This window comes from Chelonia mydas, chromosome 2 (assembly GCF_015237465.2).
Source record: "Chelonia mydas isolate rCheMyd1 chromosome 2, rCheMyd1.pri.v2, whole genome shotgun sequence".
In the NCBI taxonomy this organism is placed as follows: Eukaryota; Metazoa; Chordata; order Testudines; family Cheloniidae; genus Chelonia; species Chelonia mydas.
The window spans coordinates 221,722,103-221,742,167 of NC_057850.1; the positions used below are offsets into that span (position 1 = coordinate 221,722,103).

At 43.1% G+C, this 20,065-nt stretch overlaps 1 protein-coding gene across 15 annotated transcripts in view; it reads left to right on the forward strand.

Moving 5' to 3' along the window:
* Window positions 1–19,993, forward strand: part of PTER (phosphotriesterase related) — a 34,687-nt gene extending 14,694 nt beyond the window's left edge. For 9 of the 15 annotated variants that reach the window (XM_037890772.2, XM_037890776.2, XM_043541274.1 and 6 more), the window contains 4 exons: window positions 722–1,204; window positions 4,826–5,091; window positions 9,555–9,695; window positions 19,126–19,993. In XM_037890772.2, coding sequence (XP_037746700.1) covers window positions 773–1,204; window positions 4,826–5,091; window positions 9,555–9,695; window positions 19,126–19,336 — 1,050 coding nt within the window. In that variant the 5' untranslated portion in view covers window positions 722–772 and the 3' untranslated portion in view covers window positions 19,337–19,993. Of the gene's footprint in view, window positions 1–721; window positions 1,205–4,825; window positions 5,092–9,554; window positions 9,696–11,309; window positions 11,473–19,125 lie in introns of those variants that run through there. The other 6 variants (XM_037890780.2, XM_037890778.2, XM_037890782.2 and 3 more) reach the window with 2 other exon arrangements.
* Window positions 19,994–20,065: the final 72 nt, after the last annotated feature.

Genomic DNA, 20,065 nt, shown 5'->3' on the forward strand with positions numbered 1-20,065 from the left:
TTTTCCCCTGACAACTTCTATAATGCTGCTGCTTTTTGTTAATGTGAAAATCTGCACCACACTGAAAACTGAAAGTGTGTGAACAGTTTTAAATAATTGATGTTAACGAGAAAACAAACATAGTTGTGCCAATTGCATTATTCATTTCCCTACGTAATCTGATAAAAATTTCCATTCTGGAATGTATTTGGATCTGCCATTGAATTTCCAGCTTACTGTAGAATCCAGGGGGCCTTCCGGTAGAATTCAGGTCCAACTTTCTGCCAGTTACACAGGCCCTTGCCTAAAGTATCTCAGAACACCAGAAAGGTTTTGGCAAATATTTGGTAAAATTCACAGCCACAGAAGGGTCTGGAGGGGATGGACTAATGAAGAAACAGTGAAAGAACTGGGCCAAATGGAGCTACAATAACTGCTCTGGGACTGATCCCAGTAAGAGTGACCATGGGGAGGATAACTGGGAGTAACGGTTCAAAACGAAAATGTAGGCTGAATATCAGGGAAAATTCCCTGCTAGTGAAGTCTGCTAAACTGTGGGACAGTTTCCCACAAGGGAGTAAAGGAAACTCCATCTTAAAACTAGACTGGACAAAGTGTTTGAAAATATATCATGAGGAACAATCTACATTGGCATTGGGAGTGAAATTCCTATATTTTAATACGAGCTTTGTTGCTTTTTATACAACTTTTTTTATGTTTTATTTCCCTTCCTCTTTTCTAGCAAATGCTTGTTTAGAATCTGGGTTCTTTCCTTATAAAATAAAGAAGAAAAATGCCTTCCCTGGGTGGGAAAGTGCAGACCGTGTTGGGCCTTGTGGAGCCAAGTCAGCTTGGCTGCACCATGACCCATGAACACTTGTCAATGAACTACAGCTGCTGTTATGTCCCGCCTTCTTCAGGCCAAGAAGCTTTGTCTGATGGGCCCATTGAGATGAAGAACTTGTTTTGGATTAAACAGAATCCCTACAGCCATAAAGAGAACCTTCTTCTGTATCAGGAAACAGATGCTGTAAAGGAAGAGCTATTACATTATAAGGCAGCAGGTGGTGGGACTATAGTGGAAAACACAACCATGGGTATCAGCCGAGATGTAAAGACTTTAAAGAAGCTTGCTGAGGAAACCGGGGTCCACATTATTGCCGGTGCTGGGTTTTATGTGCATGCCACTCATTCTTCCGAGACACAAGCTATGTCAGTGGAGCAAGTAAGTACTTACAAGTAAATAGTAAAATAGTGCCCTACTGATAATGTACAGATGACAGGAAATCAGTGACAGGTCAAGCACAACTTGACAAAAACCTAAATATACTCTTCTTGAAAACCTGTGCAAACAATGATAATTGTGTTTGTGTAAATTGTATCTGCACCCAGTATTGCCACTCTGATCTGTCAGCATTTCTATTTTCTTTTAGGGGTTTATTATGACCTAACAGTGAAAAATGACTACATGTGTACAGCATCCTGGCAAAGCTGTGAAAATTTTCTTTTTACAAAATATTGGGATGGAAATAGACTAATGTCTCCTCTACTTTCCTTGTCCCTCTTTTCAGCTAATCCATCCCAACTAAACACCCAAAAGGTTTTAAAAAAGAAAGTAAATAAACAATTGTGGCACTAACAAGCTATTTGCAAACCATCCCTCTGTTCACTCTGCCTGTAGGTTATATCATTTTCCCCTACCCTTTGTCTGACTAAGGTCTTTGCAGCGGGAACCACCTCTGTTTGTACATCCCTAGGACACAGGGTTCTGAGCATGGCTGGGATCCCTATACTACCATAATAAATATCCACTCAGCTGTTCTTAAGCTGATATGATGAAGGGAAAGGGGAACTTTTCAAGGCAGAAGAGAACTGAGCAGCCCAAAGAGTGTGAATGTACTGATCTGAGCTGAAAGTAAAAACATCTGCTATATTTACAAAAGAGTAAAATTAATCTTAAAAGCACATAGATAGATACTCAGCAGGTGTTAACTGACATACTTCCACTGAGGTTAGCATCATTGACCTTAATGATTTAGGTGAACTGAGGAGCAGCCCAAAATTGTTCGCACTGGTGCTATTTCTCAAAACTATACATGAGTTTCTTAGTTAGCCATCCAGAATAGGTGGGCCAATTTGAATGGATCCATAGGGTAAAAGTTCTCTAACTGTGGTCCATGGACCACTGGTGACTTACAGAGCACAGTGTGTGCAGTGTTGGTGAAGCTATGTTTGTCCCAGGATATTAGAGACAAGGTGGGTGAGGTATTATCTTGTACTGAACCAACTTGTGTTAGTGAGAGAGACAAGCTTTCAAGCTGTTCTTAAGAATGCAGTGTAGTCTGCAGTCCATTCCGTCAGTGCTTAATCCAGTCCAGGCTGTTGACAGGTACCTGGTTGAATGTAGATGTCTGCAGCAATTGACCAATGAAAAATGATCAATGATTCCATAGATCCATTGATATGGACATTGTGGTCTATCTTTTTGTTAGGATTCAGCTAAATAAAAGGAAAGTTTTGACATTAGTATTAGTTAAACAAGGGAGGGATTTAGTGTCTCCAACAATCCACGCCATGATTGCTTAAACTGGACAAGATTTAGGTAAGCCCCATGTTGGGAACATTGCAACACAAATGGTATTCTTCAGACTGCCATAAGGAATTCTAAGAACTGTATTCTGTTGCACGTTACCCATTCTTGTTAACTGCTCAGTTGTATGCATGAATTGGAAGGTTTAAAATTACAGTGCAGAAGTATTGGGGCAGATGCTCAGCTAGTCTCAGTTGTCATAGCTTTATTAACTTCAGTTTACACCAGCTGAGGATCGACCCCATTGTGTTGTGTGTCCATGTCCGGGAGAGAGAATGAGTAAGAATGAATGACAGATTCACTTGACATGGAGTTTGTTTGCTGATGTTCTAGTTTTAAGGTACAGTAACTCCTCGCTTAACGTTGTAGTTATGTTCCTGAAAAATGCTACTTTAAGTGAAATGATGTTAAGCGAATCCAATTTCCCCATAAGAATTAATGTAAGGGGGGGTTAGGTTCCAGGGAAATTTTTTTCACCAGACAAAAGACTATATTATATATGTATACACAGTATAAGTTTTAATTTAATTTAATACTGTACACAGCAATGATGATTGTGAAGTTTGGTTGAGGTGGTGAAGTCAGCGAGTGGAAGAGGGTGGAATATTTCCCAGGGAATGCCTTACTGCTAAATGATGAACTAGAACTCAGCTGAGCCATCGAGGGTTAACACATTGTTGTTAATGTAGCCTCATAGTCTACAAGGCAGCACTAATGGAGGGAGGGGAGACAGCATGGCAGACAGAGACACACACCCTGTGTGTGGGAGAGAGAGAGAGAGACGGGCATTGCCCCTTTACTCTAAGTACATTGCCTTTTTAGATCAGGAAGTTGAGATAGCAGCTGCTGCCTGCAAGCTCCCTCTGTCCTGAGCCCTGTCATGAGTTCCCCACCCCCACACACACACTCTATGGAGATAGGGTAAGCGGGTGGCAGGGGGGAGGGGGACACCCTGATATTAGCTTCCCCTCTGCCCCCCTCCCATGCCTCCCAGGAAGCAGGAGGCTCCCGGGAGCAGCTCCAAGGCAGAGGGCAGGAACAGCACATGGCAGTGGGGGGAGGAACAGCTGGACTGCCGGCAATTGATAGCCTGCTGGGTGGCTGCCACACAGGGAACTTAAGGGAGCTGGGAGCTGATAGGGGGGCTGCCGGTCCACTCTGGTTCCAAGCCCCCACCAGCTGGCTGCAAGGGGCTGCTCTTTCTGCAAGCAGCGGACAAAGCAGGCGGCTGCCAAACGACAGACGTTAGAAGGGAGCATTGCACAACTTTAAACGAGCATGTTCCCCAATTGATCAGCAATAACCAGGACAACTTTAAGTGAGGAGTTACTTTATTAGCTTCTAGGTTAATACAGCCTTGCCAGACCTTTTTCTCTCCTTGTTTACTTTATTGTTAGTGTGCCCTGAAATCATGATTCCATTTTAAACATTTAGGGCTAGATATTTAAAAGGTCCTCAACCTCAGTTTTGCACACACAAATGTGTGCCTGTTTCTGTGGGGGCAAATAATGGCATCAAGAAGTTTAACTACCTGACCATATTTGCAGGTGTCTACGTGCCATCATCTGTCCCTGTAGAATTAAAGGCTGCTTTAAAAAAAATTCACCCTGAAAGATTGTTGGCCAAATTTTATTCTTGGTTACAATTCAGAAGTCAGTGAAATTACTTCAGATTTACTCTGGCATATCTGAGAGCAGGATTTGGCCTGATGGTTCTGCCTCAAGTCTTGGCAACTAGAATCTTCCCTAAACTTTAAAAAATTTACAGTTTTGTCCCTTCTCTACTGATGATAATTATTCACTTTCACCTTGACGCTGTATTTAAACACAGGAGTTGCATAGGTTTAACTTTAATCGGTGTAAAACCTGATTTAGGGCTTTTCTATGCAGTTGTTCCTATTTAACTATATCAGTTTAAAAGCATTAGCTTCTTGGATAGGTATAGTTAAATTGTTACAAATATTGGGTGTAGACCAGCCCTTAATTAAGCCAATGCAAGCTTTTGTGTGGACGCTCTGGTATTGGTTTAAAGCTGGCTTATATTGGTTTAGCTTGCACTTGGCACAAGGTACACTCTTGTAAGCCAAGCTTAAACCAGTGTAAGAGTGTGTACACACAAAGCTGGATATATTTGTCTAAACAGATTTAAAAATCACACCATTAGTTAGACTCCGTGCAACTTCGTGTGTAGACCAGAGATGATACTTTGCAAAATAAAGTATCATTAACGAAAGGATTTCCTTTTTATTTTTGTTAGCTTACAGACATTATCGTCAACGAGATCCTCAGAGGAGCTGATGGAACAGACATCAAGTGTGGTGTTGTAGGAGAAATTGGCTGCTCATGGCCTCTGACTGAGAGTGAAAACAAAGTACTGCAGGCAACAGCGCATGCTCAGTCGCAGCTGGGCTGCCCCATTATAATCCATCCTGGCAGGAATAGCGATGCCCCTTTCCAGAGTATTCGCATTCTGCAGGAGGCTGGAGCTGATATCTCAAAAACAGTCATGTCTCACCTTGACAGGTAACCTAATAGGCTACCATGGTATCATATGTCTATGGTTTTTCTGGATGTGCTGTCTGGAGATAGTGGAATTTCTGGACTGGGTTTATCCAGTGATCAGATATCACTACAAGCAGCATTGCTTTGTGGTTAGTGATTTCAAGAATACAATAATGCGTATGCTTGCAAAATCCAAGAGGTTGTGGATCAGGCTTCTAGTCTACAAGCAATCTTGACCAAGATTTTAAAAAGTCAGATCCTGTGTCGATACAAAGACACCTGAATAAGTGGCCTGGTTTTCAAAAGTGCTGGACATTCAGCAAGTCCCACTGATTTCAGTGGGAGCTCCTGGGTGTTCATCCCTTTTAAAAATCAGGTTGCCCTCCAAGGACCCAATCCAGAGCTCATTGATGCCAATGGAAAGACTTTCATTGACTCCATTGGACTCTGGATCAGACCCCAAACCAGGTTCTTTAGACTCTGCAACCAATTTAAAGCAATACAGCTGAAAAAATCCCAGTTAGATTTTAGATAGGTCCTGTCTTATTACAGAGAGAGATATGTTAGCCCCCTTTAAAACAAAAACAGAAGCACAACACAGACAGGGCGGGGAAGAGATAGTATCCTGCGCCTTGAATTGAGAAGCACAGTCCATTTGGCGCACAGTAGGTTTATGTGACCTTGTGTAGCTGGCAATCATTTGGCAAGTGTCCAAGTATTGATTAATGTGGCTAGCTGCTGAAAAATGGAAACTATTTGTGGTCATATGACTCTCAGCAATTCAATTGTTTGTCCCCATCAAGGGTGTAATATAGACATAAATTATACCCAATTCTGTTACATTTATTGAAGATTCCTGTCAACTAAATGTTCCACAATGTTGCAATTCAAGTACAGGTTGTTTGTATTGTGACAAAGTTCCTCCTCTGCCTTGGTGCGTCTTGCGCTTTTTGGCTGATTTGCTCACCTCAGAGGTTCACAGCAGCCCTCAGTTTGGCCACTTCTGCCAGAGGCTCAAACCTGCCATTCACTCAGCTAACCTCATCACTGGCCAGCATGGGGGAAATGGAGAACAATCTCCACAGTCTCTGTTGTCCCACCTAGTGGGTCGGGGACAGGCCAGATCCCTTTCCAAATTAGACCTTCCCTTCTGGCGTTGCTCACAAACCAGGTCAACTCCTCCTGTGTCTGATCAGGGGACAGGGGGAACCCGGGCCTGCCCTCTACACCGGGTTCCAGCCCAGGGCCCTGTGGATAGCAGCTGTCTAAGTCTCCTGTATCAGCTGCGTGACAGCTACAGCTACAACTCCCTGGGCTACTTCCCCATGGCCTCCCCCCAGCACCTTCTTTATCCTCACCGCAGGATCTTCCTCCTGAAGCCTGATCATGCTTGTACTCCTCAGTCCTCCACCACCACACCTTCTTACTCCCTGCTCCTTGCATATCCTCCTTTAACTGACGGGAGGTCCTTTTTAAAATCAGGTGTCCTGATTAGTCTGCCTGCCGTAATTGATTCTAGTATGTTCTTAATTGGCTCCAGGTGTCTTAATTAGCTTGCCTGTCTTAATTGGTTCTAGCAGGTTCCTGATTGCTCTAGCACAGCCCTTGCTCTGGTCACTCAGGGAACAGAAAACTATTCATCCAGTGGCCAGTATATTTGCCTTCTACCAGACTCCTGTACCTCCGGGCAGAGTTCCTCTGGGCGGCGTCCACCGACTCCCTTGACGCCTTTGAGGAGCGGTGGGCGCTGTCTGGGGTTCTCTGCTCGGTGTCCCCGTCCGGTTCCCTTCTTTTGACCCTTTGACCGCACTCCCGTCCCTGTTTTTCATTAGTTGTCCCCCGTAATTTTTTGGCCTCCAGGTCCTGTGGATCTCCCCCTTAGGCTGGGGGGGGGGGATCCTTTAGCGGTGGGCGAGCTTTGCCCGCCCACTTCCTGGATCCCAATAGGACCAGACTCCTGTACCTCCGGGCAGAGTTCCTCTGGGCGGCGTCCACCGACTCCCTTGACGCCTTTGAGGAGCGGTGGGCGCTGTCTGGGGTTCTCTGCTCGGTGTCCCCGTCCGGTTCCCTTCTTTTGACCCTTTGACCGCACTCCCGTCCCTGTTTTTCATTAGTTGTCCCCCGTAATTTTTTGGCCTCCAGGTCCTGTGGATCTCCCCCTTAGGCTGGGGGGGGGGGATCCTTTAGCAGTGAGCGAGCTTTGCCTGCCCACTTCCTGGATCCCAATAGGACCAGACTCCTGTACCCCACTGGTCTGGGTCTGTCACAGTATATATACCAGAGCCCCAAATTATTCATCTACATTTTGGGTACATTTTATTAATTTTTAAAATAATATTTTAATGCTATACAAATAAATAAAAAAATCAATTACATACATCACACAATCTCTCTTCATGTATTAATATGTGGTTAATCTTCTGTAGATTTATTTCTTGGACTTCCTAAAAAAGATATTAACCCTCTAATCTGTAGATACAAGAGTGCTCAGCACCTTGCATTGGCAGTGCCAGGGACTTTTGTAACCACTTCGATAGAACATAGCAAATTATTTTTAAACATAGTGCTTGCGTCTCCTCTCACTTATATTGGTGTGAATCAGACGTGATTCCATTGAATTCAACAGAGTTACACTGGTGAAAAAAACAACAACAGTATAAGCAAGAGGAGAATCAGGGCCACAAAGTTCTAAGTGCAGCATCAGCTGAGTAGCCATTGATACAACTCATGACATGTTCTGATATTTATTGTGTCATTACATTTCACACTTGGAGATGGGCTCTCACTGGAACACAGGATCTGAATGACCTTGAACTTTGAAGTACAGCTCAGGATCTAGAAGTGAATTTAGCATCTTAGGCCCATATCTATACTGGAGTATCCAGATCCCCTAAATTTAGAAGTTTGCATGTGGATTTAAACTTCATGCCTGTCTTTATTCAACACATAACAGTACTATTTAGATGTCAGGAACAGACTATCATGGATAACTCTATACTGCTAGCTACATCCTGTTTTCCAATACAGCTTTTTATTACATTCTATGTTAGGGGTCTGTAATAAAAGAGTGATACAACTTTTTATTTCCTGGCCCATGTCACCTGACAGGGATTAAGGTTACAAAGCTGCCCTGTCATGACAGGGGTGAGCATTCATTGGTACCCATGGCTACTGTTACGGTATCCACGGCATATATGTTATGAAGGTATGTAATGGATAATGCTTTATATGTTAATAATCAAAACATGTATGTATAGTCCCCTGTGAGCCCACCACTAACAATTGTTTTTAAATAATTTTTCATGGCTGTGACATTACTCCTATGAAATCTGCCGTTTAAAAAAAAATAAGATTGCATTTTGCACTGGAACTAGCTTCATTCTCTTGGCTACTGCAGCCCCTTGGACTATGCAGGGCTGGCACTGAAAGCCACTCCTCCTTCTGCACTGCACTTTGAAAGCCCATTTGGTCACAAGCTCTTATCTTGTGTAAACTGTGAAATGTATTTAAAAACCATTTGTTTTTATTAATTACAGTTGACAATGCTGAGACTCCTGCTGGTGACAGGCTTGTCTGAACAAGGGTTTTCTCTCTCTCAGCCCATCTGTTCCTCCTACTTGATTCTGCTGTTAAGTCATAATATTGAATTTGTGACATCAGTCATTTCCATAGCAACAGACTATGATGTAATTAAACAGAGAAAAATGACTTTGTGGCATCAAAAAGAAGGAGAAGCTGTGGGTGAACATTCTTATTTAAATGCAAATATCTGTGCTTATAATAAAGGACCAGAGCACATTGTTTGCAAAGTAAATTGTTGTTTTACTTTTTGTTTTTGCTTTTTGTTAAATATTTTCTCTTACCCTTCCCCGCACTTCTCCCCATCCCTCCGAAAAAATCTTCCTCCATGTGAGAAAGTTCACATTACAGCTGTATCAGTAGATGTACAGTGCATCATTCGGAGGAATTTATCACAGATGGAAGAACCTACTCTGAGGTCTTCAGAGAGGACATTTCTAAGGAGGACTTGCTTGCTGCCAGAAGTTGTTAGTTCACCAGTTGTCACCCTCTGAATTTAAAAAAACAAACAGCAAAACCTTCCTTCCTCATGAGTGTAACAGGACAGTTTCTGATATCAAGTGTGTGTGTCTTGGTTCTTTCTTCTCATTGAAGTTCATTATAATTGCACTTGTGATGCTACATGTTAACATATTTTAAAAGGCATGGAATCTCCAAATGACGTGTGAAAAGACTGAATAATATGTTGGTTTATTATTATTTATTAACTTAAATTTCTCAAACAGTAGCTCAATTTCTCAGTAAACCTGATCAAATATTTTTAGTTCCTTGGAGGTAAGATTTCCCCCAGTGGCATATTTAAATGCTGTAGTCCATATAACATGGAGCCCTGGAACAATATCCAGCATGTGTTATGATGATGACTTGTTTATGCACATTTATGCTGTGCTCTGTATTTTCTGCAGGACTATATTTGATGAGAAGAAACTGCTGGAGTTCGCTAAACTTGGATGCTACTTAGAGTATGACCTCTTTGGTACAGAGTTGCTTCATTACCACTTCCATCCCGATATTGATATGCCAAGTGACAACGAAAGAATTGCAAGGTACCTACTGCAATGCAATGAAGTATAAACAATAACACTGCTAGCTACTGAAAATGAAAATTATTGGTATGCAGGTTTTCGAATGCATCACAGAATGGTCCTGCTCACTGCTCATACCAATATGCTAAATTATGGTAGTTTACTGTTGCTGGTACTTTTATCTAGTACAATAAATATAACTCTGTCTCTTACCTAGCTAGGTAAATATAATACACATATTTCTTCCTACAGAAAACGTAACTATGAAAACCTAAGCAAGTAGAATATTTTAAAGATGTTTATTCATAATTATTTATTCATTTAGTTGAATGTCACCACAGACAGTGGTTTCTCTTTTTTTTAGCATCCTGATTTCCAAAGTGAGGGATTAAATGTGATTAGATAACGGTCTGGTCTTTGTCTGTAGTCATCCCTGAATTAGTGTTATTACTATCCATTGTCCAGTCTAATTGCAATGTCTGATAAATGGGCAAAAAACTTGGGCCCAAATTCACCAATGGCTTTAATGGAGGTGCAGCCACTTACATGAAAGGTGAATTTGCCCCTTTGCTTCCACTGTTCAGCATGATCTGTTTGTCTGCTAGGCCCTCTATCACTTCTCCCACCACCACCACACTCCCTATCCAAGGAATAACATTCTTTTCTCTTCAAACTCTTTAATGATCTTCTTGTTCACTTCTTCTAGTCCTCTTCCCTGCTGCTAATCAGCGTCTCCAATACCAGTTCAATTCAGTGAGATTTTATTAGCATAGCACACTCTACAAGTGTTGCTAGAGGTTACAAAAGAGACAGACCCCTGAGGTATGTGTCTGAGGTGGGTATGATCTGCCCAGGCTGGGGCTTCCTGCTATGTTTGGAGTGGGATCCCCTGTGTCTGCTTGTCAGCAATGTCATTCCTAATCAAGTGGCAGATTGCTACATCGCAAGATGCCATCCCTTTTTTCTCCCAGGGACAGAAACACTTTTTTCTCCTCACTTTTTGATGAGAAGGTTTTTACAATTCCTAATCATTTGAGGAAATATAGGAAATATCTTTCTAGTTTTAACTCCTATTTGTGGACATTACTTTTCTGCCTGGGCTGCCTCTGTTACATTGGCTACACAGTCTCTCTTGTCTGGTTGCAGACTGTTATCTCTTTTCTTTCTGCCAGGTATTTGTCTGATTCTGCACTTGACTTTCTCTGTGCCTGAAAAATCTCTGGTTTTACGCAATAGGAAATCTTCTCTCTCTTTATATTGCTTTTCAGTCTTGCACTCACGATCTCAAATCCTGTTCTGATGTAACAACAGTTTTTCACACTTGGCCTTTCTAACATGGGCTTGCAAAACATTCACCCAGTGCTGCAGTTGTTTTGCATGTAGAACTCTTATTGAAAACACTGGGAGCTATGCATCCAAAAGGATTGCTCTACTAGGCCTGGGGTAATGTGTCTCTCCTTAATCATGGTAATATTTTTTGTCTCATCCATAATATTCCCCCCCCTCTCTCCCAGCCACAGCTGTTCCTGCTTAGCTCCCTGGCATTGAATGAGTGTAGCAGCAGGCTTTTTAGAGAGAGTGTGTGTGTGTGTGTTTGGGTTGGAAACGCCATTAAACTGTTTCTTGTACTTTCAGTGTGTTCACGCTGGAAACACCATGACAGTGGCAGCCTCCTGTTTTTCTGCAGATTCCTAATAGCCTGACACTTGATTTGTATTTCACACAGTGTAATATGTATCAACATGACCCTGACATTTGTTTGTACAAGTATTTAAAGAGAAGAACATTTTCAAGCATATTCATGTTCAGATCCAATACTTACGTATGAATTAACTTACATAAATGTGTATGTCTAGTCACACAAATACAGCTATAAATATGTATGTGTATGTACATATAATATAGGTATACGCAAAGGGTATGTTGAAAATTATTTTTTTAATGAGCAGGCATGTAGATTTATTGTAAATTTTTAGGAAAGTTATGGGATGGGGGAAGTTGTATTTCTGGCACTGCCTGGATCTTAGGCTGACCCAGTCATCATCTCTGACATAATCTCCTTCAAAATTTATGTTTATTGATTGGTTTGGGTTGGTTTTTTTTATGGCATCTCTTACCTACTGTCAAGGTTCCTTCCCCACTCTGAACTCTAGGGTACAGATGTGGGGACCTGCATGAAAACCTCCTAAGCTTACTTTCACCAGCTTAGGTTAAAACTTCCCCAAGGTATAAATTAATTTTATCCTTTTCCCCTGGATCCACTGCCACCACCGAACTTTAACTGGGTTTACTGGGAAACGTAGTTTGGACACGTCTTTCCCCCCAAAATCCTCCCAAACCTTGCACCCCACTTCCTGGGAAAGGTTTGGTAAAAATCCTCACCAATTTGCATAGGTGACCACAGACCCAAACCCTTGGATCTTAGAACAATGAAAAAACATCCAGTTTTCTTACAAGAAGACTTTTAATAGAAGTAAAGGAATCACCTCTGTAAAATCAGGATGGTAGATACCTTACAGGGTAATTAGATTCAAAACATAGAGAATCCCTCTAGGCAAAACCTTAAGTTACAAAAAAGACACACAGACAGGAATAGTCATTCTATTCAGCACAGTTCTTTTCTCAGCCATTTAAAGAAATCATAATCTAACACATACCTAGCTAGATTACTTACTAAAGTTCTAAGACTCCATTCCTGTTCTATCCCCGGCAAAAGCAGCGTACCGACAGACACAGACCCTTTGTTTCTCTCCCTCCTCCCAGCTTTTGAAAGTATCTTGTCTCCTCATTGGTCATTTTGGTCAGGTGCCAGCGAGGTTACCTTTAGCTTCTTAACCCTTTACAGGTGAGAGGATTTTTCCTCTGGCCAGGAGGGATTTTAAAGGGGTTTACCCTTCCCTTTATATTTATGACACCTACTTTTTCTTTTATCTGGTTTTCCTTGCTCAGATCTGGTGGTTTGGTTAGTATTAAATTTTGATTTACAGACTCAGCCACTGCCATCTTATCCTCTACCAAGTACACAATCTGGCACTGGCATGTAGTTTTGGGATGGAGGACGTACTTGCACTGTGGCAGACCTACAGTACTTACAATGTTAGCATGTGTATTTTATGAAAAACCTCCAGTTTGGCACTAAGTCCCAAACCATACCTTATTTACCAGATTTAGGGTGACTATGATTTTTGCCCAGCTACATGCACATATCTCCTTATAACCAATCTTCTGTATAAATCCTGCCATCCCCCACCCCAAGCTAACAGTAAGAACTTTCATATTGCTGATGACAAAATAATACAATGTTCCTTGCACTGGATCAAAGCACACTCAAATAATGAAAAATCAAAATTTCAGAGTGCTAGTAAAAATGGTGGAATCGAAAAGTTTATGTGAGTGATAAGCAATGAACAAACACCAGTTTTGTTAATATTCATCTCTTCCATTTTAATGTTGCAAGCTAGTGGGATCTCAGGACTCTTGGTAACATTCTTAATGCAGCAAAACCTACACCTGGCCAAAACACATTGACAGTCCCTTCTGTGCCAGTAGATGCTGTCAGAGAAGCAAGTTGAACAACCTTCAGATATAGTAGGCTCTTATCATGAGGGTATATCAGGCAGCAGAATTCTACCTTTGTTCACTTAGGGTTCCACATTTTGCAAGCGTGGAAGGAACACGCTGAAAGGAGTGGAACCAAAGTGGTTCTGCTGACTGGAAGAGGGTGGCAGGATGCAGGAAGGTTAATGAAGCTGCTTCTGCACTGCCATAGAGGAGGTGATTTTTGCAGATCCCCCAGCCAAACTTCACCCTCAGGCCTTGTCTACTCTACGAAATTAGGTCGAATTTATAGAAGTCGGTTTGGTAGAAAGCGTTTTTATACCTTCGATTGTGTGTGTCCCCACACAAATGCTCTAAGTGCATGTAGTTGGCGGAGTGCATCCACAGTACCGAGGCAAGTGTCGACTTCCAGAGCGTTGCACTGTGGGTAGCTATCCCACAGTTCCTGCAGTCTCCGCCGCCCATTTGAATTCTGGGTAGAAATCCCAATGCCTGATGGGGCTAAAACATTGTCGCAGGTGGTTCTGGGTACATATCATCAGGCCGCCCTTCCCTCCCTCCTTCCATGAAAGCAAGGGCAGACAATCGTTTTGCGCCTTTTTTCCTGGGTTATCCATGCAGACGCCATACCACGGCAAGCATGGAGCCCGCTCAGCTCACCGTCACCGTATGTCTCCTGGGTGCTGGCAGATGCGCTACTGCATTGCTACAGCAGCAGCTGATTGCCTTTTGGCAGCAGACAGTGCAGTATGACTGGTAGCTGTCACTGACGTAGTCCTGGGTGCTCTTTTAACCGACCTCGATGAGGTCAGGGGTGCCTGGGCAAACGTGGGCGTGACTCAGCCAGGTCATTTCCCTTTTAAGTTTCGTCTCATGGCGATTTAGTCCTACTGGCAGTGCACTGTCTTTTAATCAGCAGCCAGGAGAAGATGATGGCCAGCAGTCATACAGCACCGTCTTCTGCCGAGCACCCAGGAGATGACGATGGCTAGCAGTCGTACTGCAGTACAAGATGTATAAAGGTAGATGAAGTGGATCAAAACAAGAAATAGACCAGATTTGGTTTGTATTCATTTTCTCCTCCCTCCCTCCGTGAAATCAACGGCCTGCTAAACCCAGTTTTGAGTTCTATCCTTGAGGTTTTGAGTTCTATCCTTGAGGGGGCCATTCTGTTTCTCACAAAGCCACCCCCTTTGTTGATTTTAATTCCCTGTAAGCCATGTTGTCAGGTGCCCCTCCCTCCAGCAGAGCAATGGCAAACAATCGTTTTGCGCCCTTTTCCCTGGATTGCCCGAGCAGGAGCAGACGCCATATCACAGCAAGCATGGAGCCTGTTCAGCTCACCACAGCAATTATGACCATTATAAACACCTTGCGCATTATCGTGCAGTGTATGCAGAACCAGCACCTGAAAAACCAGGCGAGGAGGCGACGGCAGTGCGGTGATGAGGACATGAACACACTTTTCTCTAAAACCGTGTTCCCCTGCAATTTGGAGATCATGGTGTTAATGGGCCAGGCTCATGCCGTGGGACACCAATTCTGGGCCCGGGAAACAAGCACAGACTGGTGGGAGCGCATAGTGTTGCAGGTCTGGGATGATTCCCACTGGCCGCGAAACTTTCGCATGAATAAGGGCACTTTCATGGAACTTTGTGACTTGCTTTCCCCTGCCCTGAAGCGCAAGAATACCAAGTTGAGAGCAGCCCTCACAGTTCACAAGCAAGTGGCAATAGCCCTGTGGAAGCTTGCAATGCCAGACAGCTACCGGTCAGTCGGTAATCAATTTGGAGTGGGCAAATCTACTGTGGGGGTTGCTATGATGCAAGTAGCCAACGCAATCATTGAGCTGCTGCTATCAAAGGTAGTGACTCTGGAAAATGTGCAGATCATAGTAGATGGCTTTGCTGCAATGGGATTCCCTAACTGTGGTGGGGCTATAGACGGAACGCATGTCCCTATCTTGGGACCGGACCACCAGGGCTGCCAGTACATAAACCTCAAGGGGTACTTTTCAATGGTGCTGCAAGCACTGTGGATCACAAGGGACGTTTCACATCAACATCAACGTGGGATGGCCGCGTCTTCAGGAACCCTGGTCTCTTTAAACAGCTGCAGGAAGGGATTTACTTCCCAGACCAGAAAATAACTATTGGGGATGTTGAAATGCCTATAGTTATCCTTGGGGACCCAGCCTACCCCTTAATGCCATGGCTCATGAAGCCGTACACAGGCACCCTGGACAGTAGTAAGGAGCTGTTCAACTATAGGCTGAGCAAGTGCAGAATGGTGGTAGAATGTGCATTTGGACGTTTAAAGGGTCACTGGCGCAGTTTACTGACTCGCTCAGACCTCAGCGAAACCAATATTCCCATTGTTATTGCTGCTTGCTGTGTGCTCCACAATCTCTGTGAGAGTAAGGGGGAGACGTTTATGGCGGGGTGGGAGGTTGATGCAAATCGCCTGGCCACTGAATACGCGCAGCCAGACACCAGGGCGGTTAGAAGAGCACAGGAGGGCGTGGTGCGCATCAGAGAAGCTTTGAAAACCAGTTTCATGACTGGCCAGGGTACTGTGTGACACTTCTGTTTGTTTCTCCTTGATGAAAAGCCGCCCCCTTGGTTGCCTCTAAATTCCCTGTAAGCCACCCGCCCTCCCCCCTTCAATCACAGCTTGCTTGCAAAGGAAATAAAGTCACTATCATTTAAAAAACATGTATTCTTTATTAATTGATTATAAAACTAGGGAGATAACTCACAAGGTAATCTGGGTGGGGTGTGGGAGGCGGGTAGGAGGGAAGGAAAAGGCCACTTGTTGAATGCCAGCCTTCTGTTGCTTGGGCTGTCCACTGGGGTGGAGTGGTTGGGTGCCCGGAGCCTCCCACCCCGCGTTCTTGGGCGTCTGGGTAAGGAGGCTATGGAACTTGGGGAGGGTGGTTAAGCAGGGGCTGCAACGGCAGTCTGTGATCCTGCTGCCATTCATGAGCCTCCACCAGATGCCGGAGCGTGTCTGTTTGATCCGCAGTAGCCCCAGCGTTTCCTCATGCCTCCTCTGATCTTCCTGCCACCACCTCTCCTCACGTTCATCGGCCACCGTCCTGTACTCCGTGCTATTGTGTCCCTCCACACAGCTCTGTCAGTGCCAGACGACTGCATGAGCTCAGAGAACATGTCATCGCGCGTGCATTTTTTTCGCTGCCTTATCTGAGATCACCTATGGGACGGAGGAGAAAGGCTTGAAACATTTGCAGCTGCTGAAGGAAAAAAAGGGAGTGAAGTATTTAAAAAGATACGTTTTACAGAACAATGGTTATACTCTTTCATGGTGAATAATACTATTCACATTACAGAGCACATGTGATTTTGGTACAAGGTCATATTTTGCATCTTATATTAAGTGCCTGCAGCTTTGGTGCTAGAGATCACACGCACAGGGCCGGGCAACAGAATTCGGCTTGCAGGCGGCCATGGTAAGCCATAGTCTTTCAACTTCTGCAACCTTCATAACAGCAGCCCCTTCCTTTCCCATACCAAGCAAAGCCCGTTGAGTTGGCCATTTAGTGCTGCAGTTTTGCTGTTAACGTGCAGCAGCAGAAACCAAACTAACCTCCTTCCCCCCATCCAGTTCTCTAGGATTATCACTTTTCCCCTCCCGCCACCGCATGGCTGGTATCAGGGAAGATCCCTGCTAGCCAAATGCGAACAGCTCAGCACCAATGCCCCCCGCCCTTCACCGCCCCGCATGGCTAACTGTGGGGAGGATTTCTTTTCAGCCACAGGCAAACAGCCCAGTAGGAACGGGCACCTCTGAATGTCCCCTTAATTAAATTCTCCTATTTCAGCCAGCTTGCCATGAACGATATCACTCTCCTGAGGATAACACAGAGAGATAAAGAACGGATGTTGCTTGAATGCCAGCAAATGCCGGGACCATACGCTGCCAGGCTTTGTCATGCAATGATACCAGATTACTTGCTACTAGCATGGCGTGGTAAAGTGTCCTACCATGGTGGACGGAATAAGGCTGCTTTCCCCAGAAACCTTCTGCAAAGGCTTTTAGAGTCCCTCCAGGAGAGCTTCATGGAGATGTCCCTGGAGGATTCCCGCTCCATCCACAGACACGTTAACAGACTTTTCCAGTAGCAGTACTGGCCACGAATGCATCCCAAGTCCTCAGGGCTACTTAATCATTAAAAAATGCTTGCTTTTATAACATGTATTATATTTTAAAAGGTACACTCACCAGAGGTCCCTTCTCCGGCTTCATTGGGTTGGGAAGGTATTTCAGTCTGGGTGATAAAAAGACCCTGGCTGTCGGGGAGAACGGTGTGCTGTGTGCTCTCCTCAAGCTCATCCTCCTCCTCATCTTCCCCGTCCGCAAAATTCTCAGGCATGGCGGAGAGTACCCAATCATCGGAGTCCACGGACAGGGGTGGGGTAGTGGTGGCGGCCCCCCCTAGAATTGCATGCAGTTCAGCGTAGAAGCTGCATGTCTGGGGCTCTGTCCCGGAGTGTCCGTTTGATTCTTTGGTTTTCTGGTACGCTTGTCTGAGCTCCTTAAGTTTCATGCAGCACTGTGTTGTGTCCCTCCTGTAGCCTCTGTCCCTCATGGCCTCTGAGATTTTTTGAAATGTTTTGGCATTTCGTCTTTTGGAACGTAGTTCTGATAGCACAGATTCCTCTCCCCATACAGCGATCAGATCCAGTACCTCCCATTCGCTCCATGCTGGGTGCAGGGTTAATTCGGATTTAATGCTGCTAAATCCAACATAAACTCGTAGTGTAGACCAGGCCTCAGAGGTAAAGACATTAGCCACCATCTTATCATCTATCCCAACTTGGCCCTTTCTCTGCTTGTGCAAAATCTGTTTATTAGCCCTTTACACCTATTATATTGCTGACATTTTTATTTGTACAGAACTAGCAAAGACAGCTGCTGCTAGGCTAGCCATTTAATTGACTTTCTCCATAGATATGCTGCTGAGGGTGAGATATTATCTGTGTGATTTTGTCTTTGTGGAAATTGGTGACTCTCAAAGACTTGAAATGTCTATAGCCCAGTTATTCCAGATGGAAATTCACTAAAGAAATGTTACTATTTGCATAATCCACACATACTTTATTCTGTGAATAAACTTCAACAATCTGGGTCAGAGCCTCCGCTGATTTAAGCTTGATTTACTTCAGCAGGGCTACAGCCATTTACACCTATGGTTTTGCTTTTCCCTGTGTGATTGCAGAATAAGAAACTAGTATTGTTAAGAAAGACTGTTTAGAGTGAGCAAAAATCCTCCAGGAGATTTGATTCTTCAGCAGAAAGAGCCACGGTTGGAAGTTATCTAATCCCTGTGCATTACCATGTTCTTTGTTTGTGGAAATCCCTCAAAAAAAGTGTGTAAATGCAGCTGAACTACTTAGCAGTACAGGTGTGGAAATGGTTTGTATCAGGTTAGAGGCCAGAATTAACCCTGTTAAATGATCATTTGAAGAACAGTGTATGTAGGAAGCGATTGTTTAGTCTTGTGGGCCAGGCCTACTCATGTTGAAATCCATGAATCTTCCCATTGACACTGAAGGAGCAGGACTGCAAAACAGTGTAATAAATCCTGGCAAAGTGGATTTTCCCACCCATCACTCCAGATGTGTGACATTGTCTTGCTTCCAAAGGGATTTCTTCTCTCTAAAATGGATCTAGGATCGTTTAATCTTTTGTGTATATTTAAGAAACATGCCTGCTTGTTTCTTTTAAAGAGCCTAAAATAGTTCATTTAATTTATAATACATACTAGAGGTATGCCCCTGTAAAATATTTAAATACTAATTATTTCTGTATTACTTCCAGAATTGTATGAACTCTTAACTGACAGACATACTTTGTATTTACTTTTATGCAGGATTCGGATGTTGATTGACGAAGGCTATGAAGACAGAATTGTAATTGCTCATGATGTGCACACTAAGAATCGATTGATGAAATATGGAGGTCATGGATATTCACATATCCTCAAAAACATTGTTCCTAAAATGCTAATAAGAGGCATATCCCAAAATATAATTGATAAGATATTGATTGAGAACCCAAAACAGTGGCTGACTTTTAAATAGAGCTCATGATTAGCCATTCACGTCTTGTATGTAAAGCTTGCTGATAAAAGTCAGATTTGTCTCAATAGAGTGGTCATTTTAAAGCTAGGTTCTTTTGAGGAAAACTTGTGTGATGTTCATAAGACCCCCAAAGAGCAGATAATCACTTCCCTTTATAATTAGAACAAAAAATTTTGTGTATTATCTCTCCATCTGATTACCTCTAATAATCTGGTCCTGAATGAGTTATTTGTTTTGAGCACAACTGCAGAATTTTCCCAAGTAAATTTTGAAATAACTGTTTCCAAAGAGCAGATTTAATACTATAGTTAATTATTATTCAGGATTATTATTGTTTTAAAGATGCATCAGCTTAGCTACTTGAGGAAATTTAAAATGTTTCCAGTTAAATGGCCCTCCTCTGGAGCGATTTGATGTTCCTTGTAATATTGATGATCCTGTTAATTATCCTGCTGTTTTTTAATTAATGCTTAAAAAAGAATATGGCACTTTTAAATAGCTACTGCAGAAAACAGAATAACAGAAGGAAGACAACGTGATTTCAAAAAAGCTACTGTATCTCTCATGATTAGCAACTTGTAGAGATTATTTTTAAATGAAAATGTAAAAGAATACATGGAAAAGATATTTTTAATAAAGCAATTTGTAGACCACTAACAACTTTATGTTTTAGAAGTCTTTTTTTTTTAATTATGTTAAAATTTTGAGTTGAACTTTTGGAAACTTGCA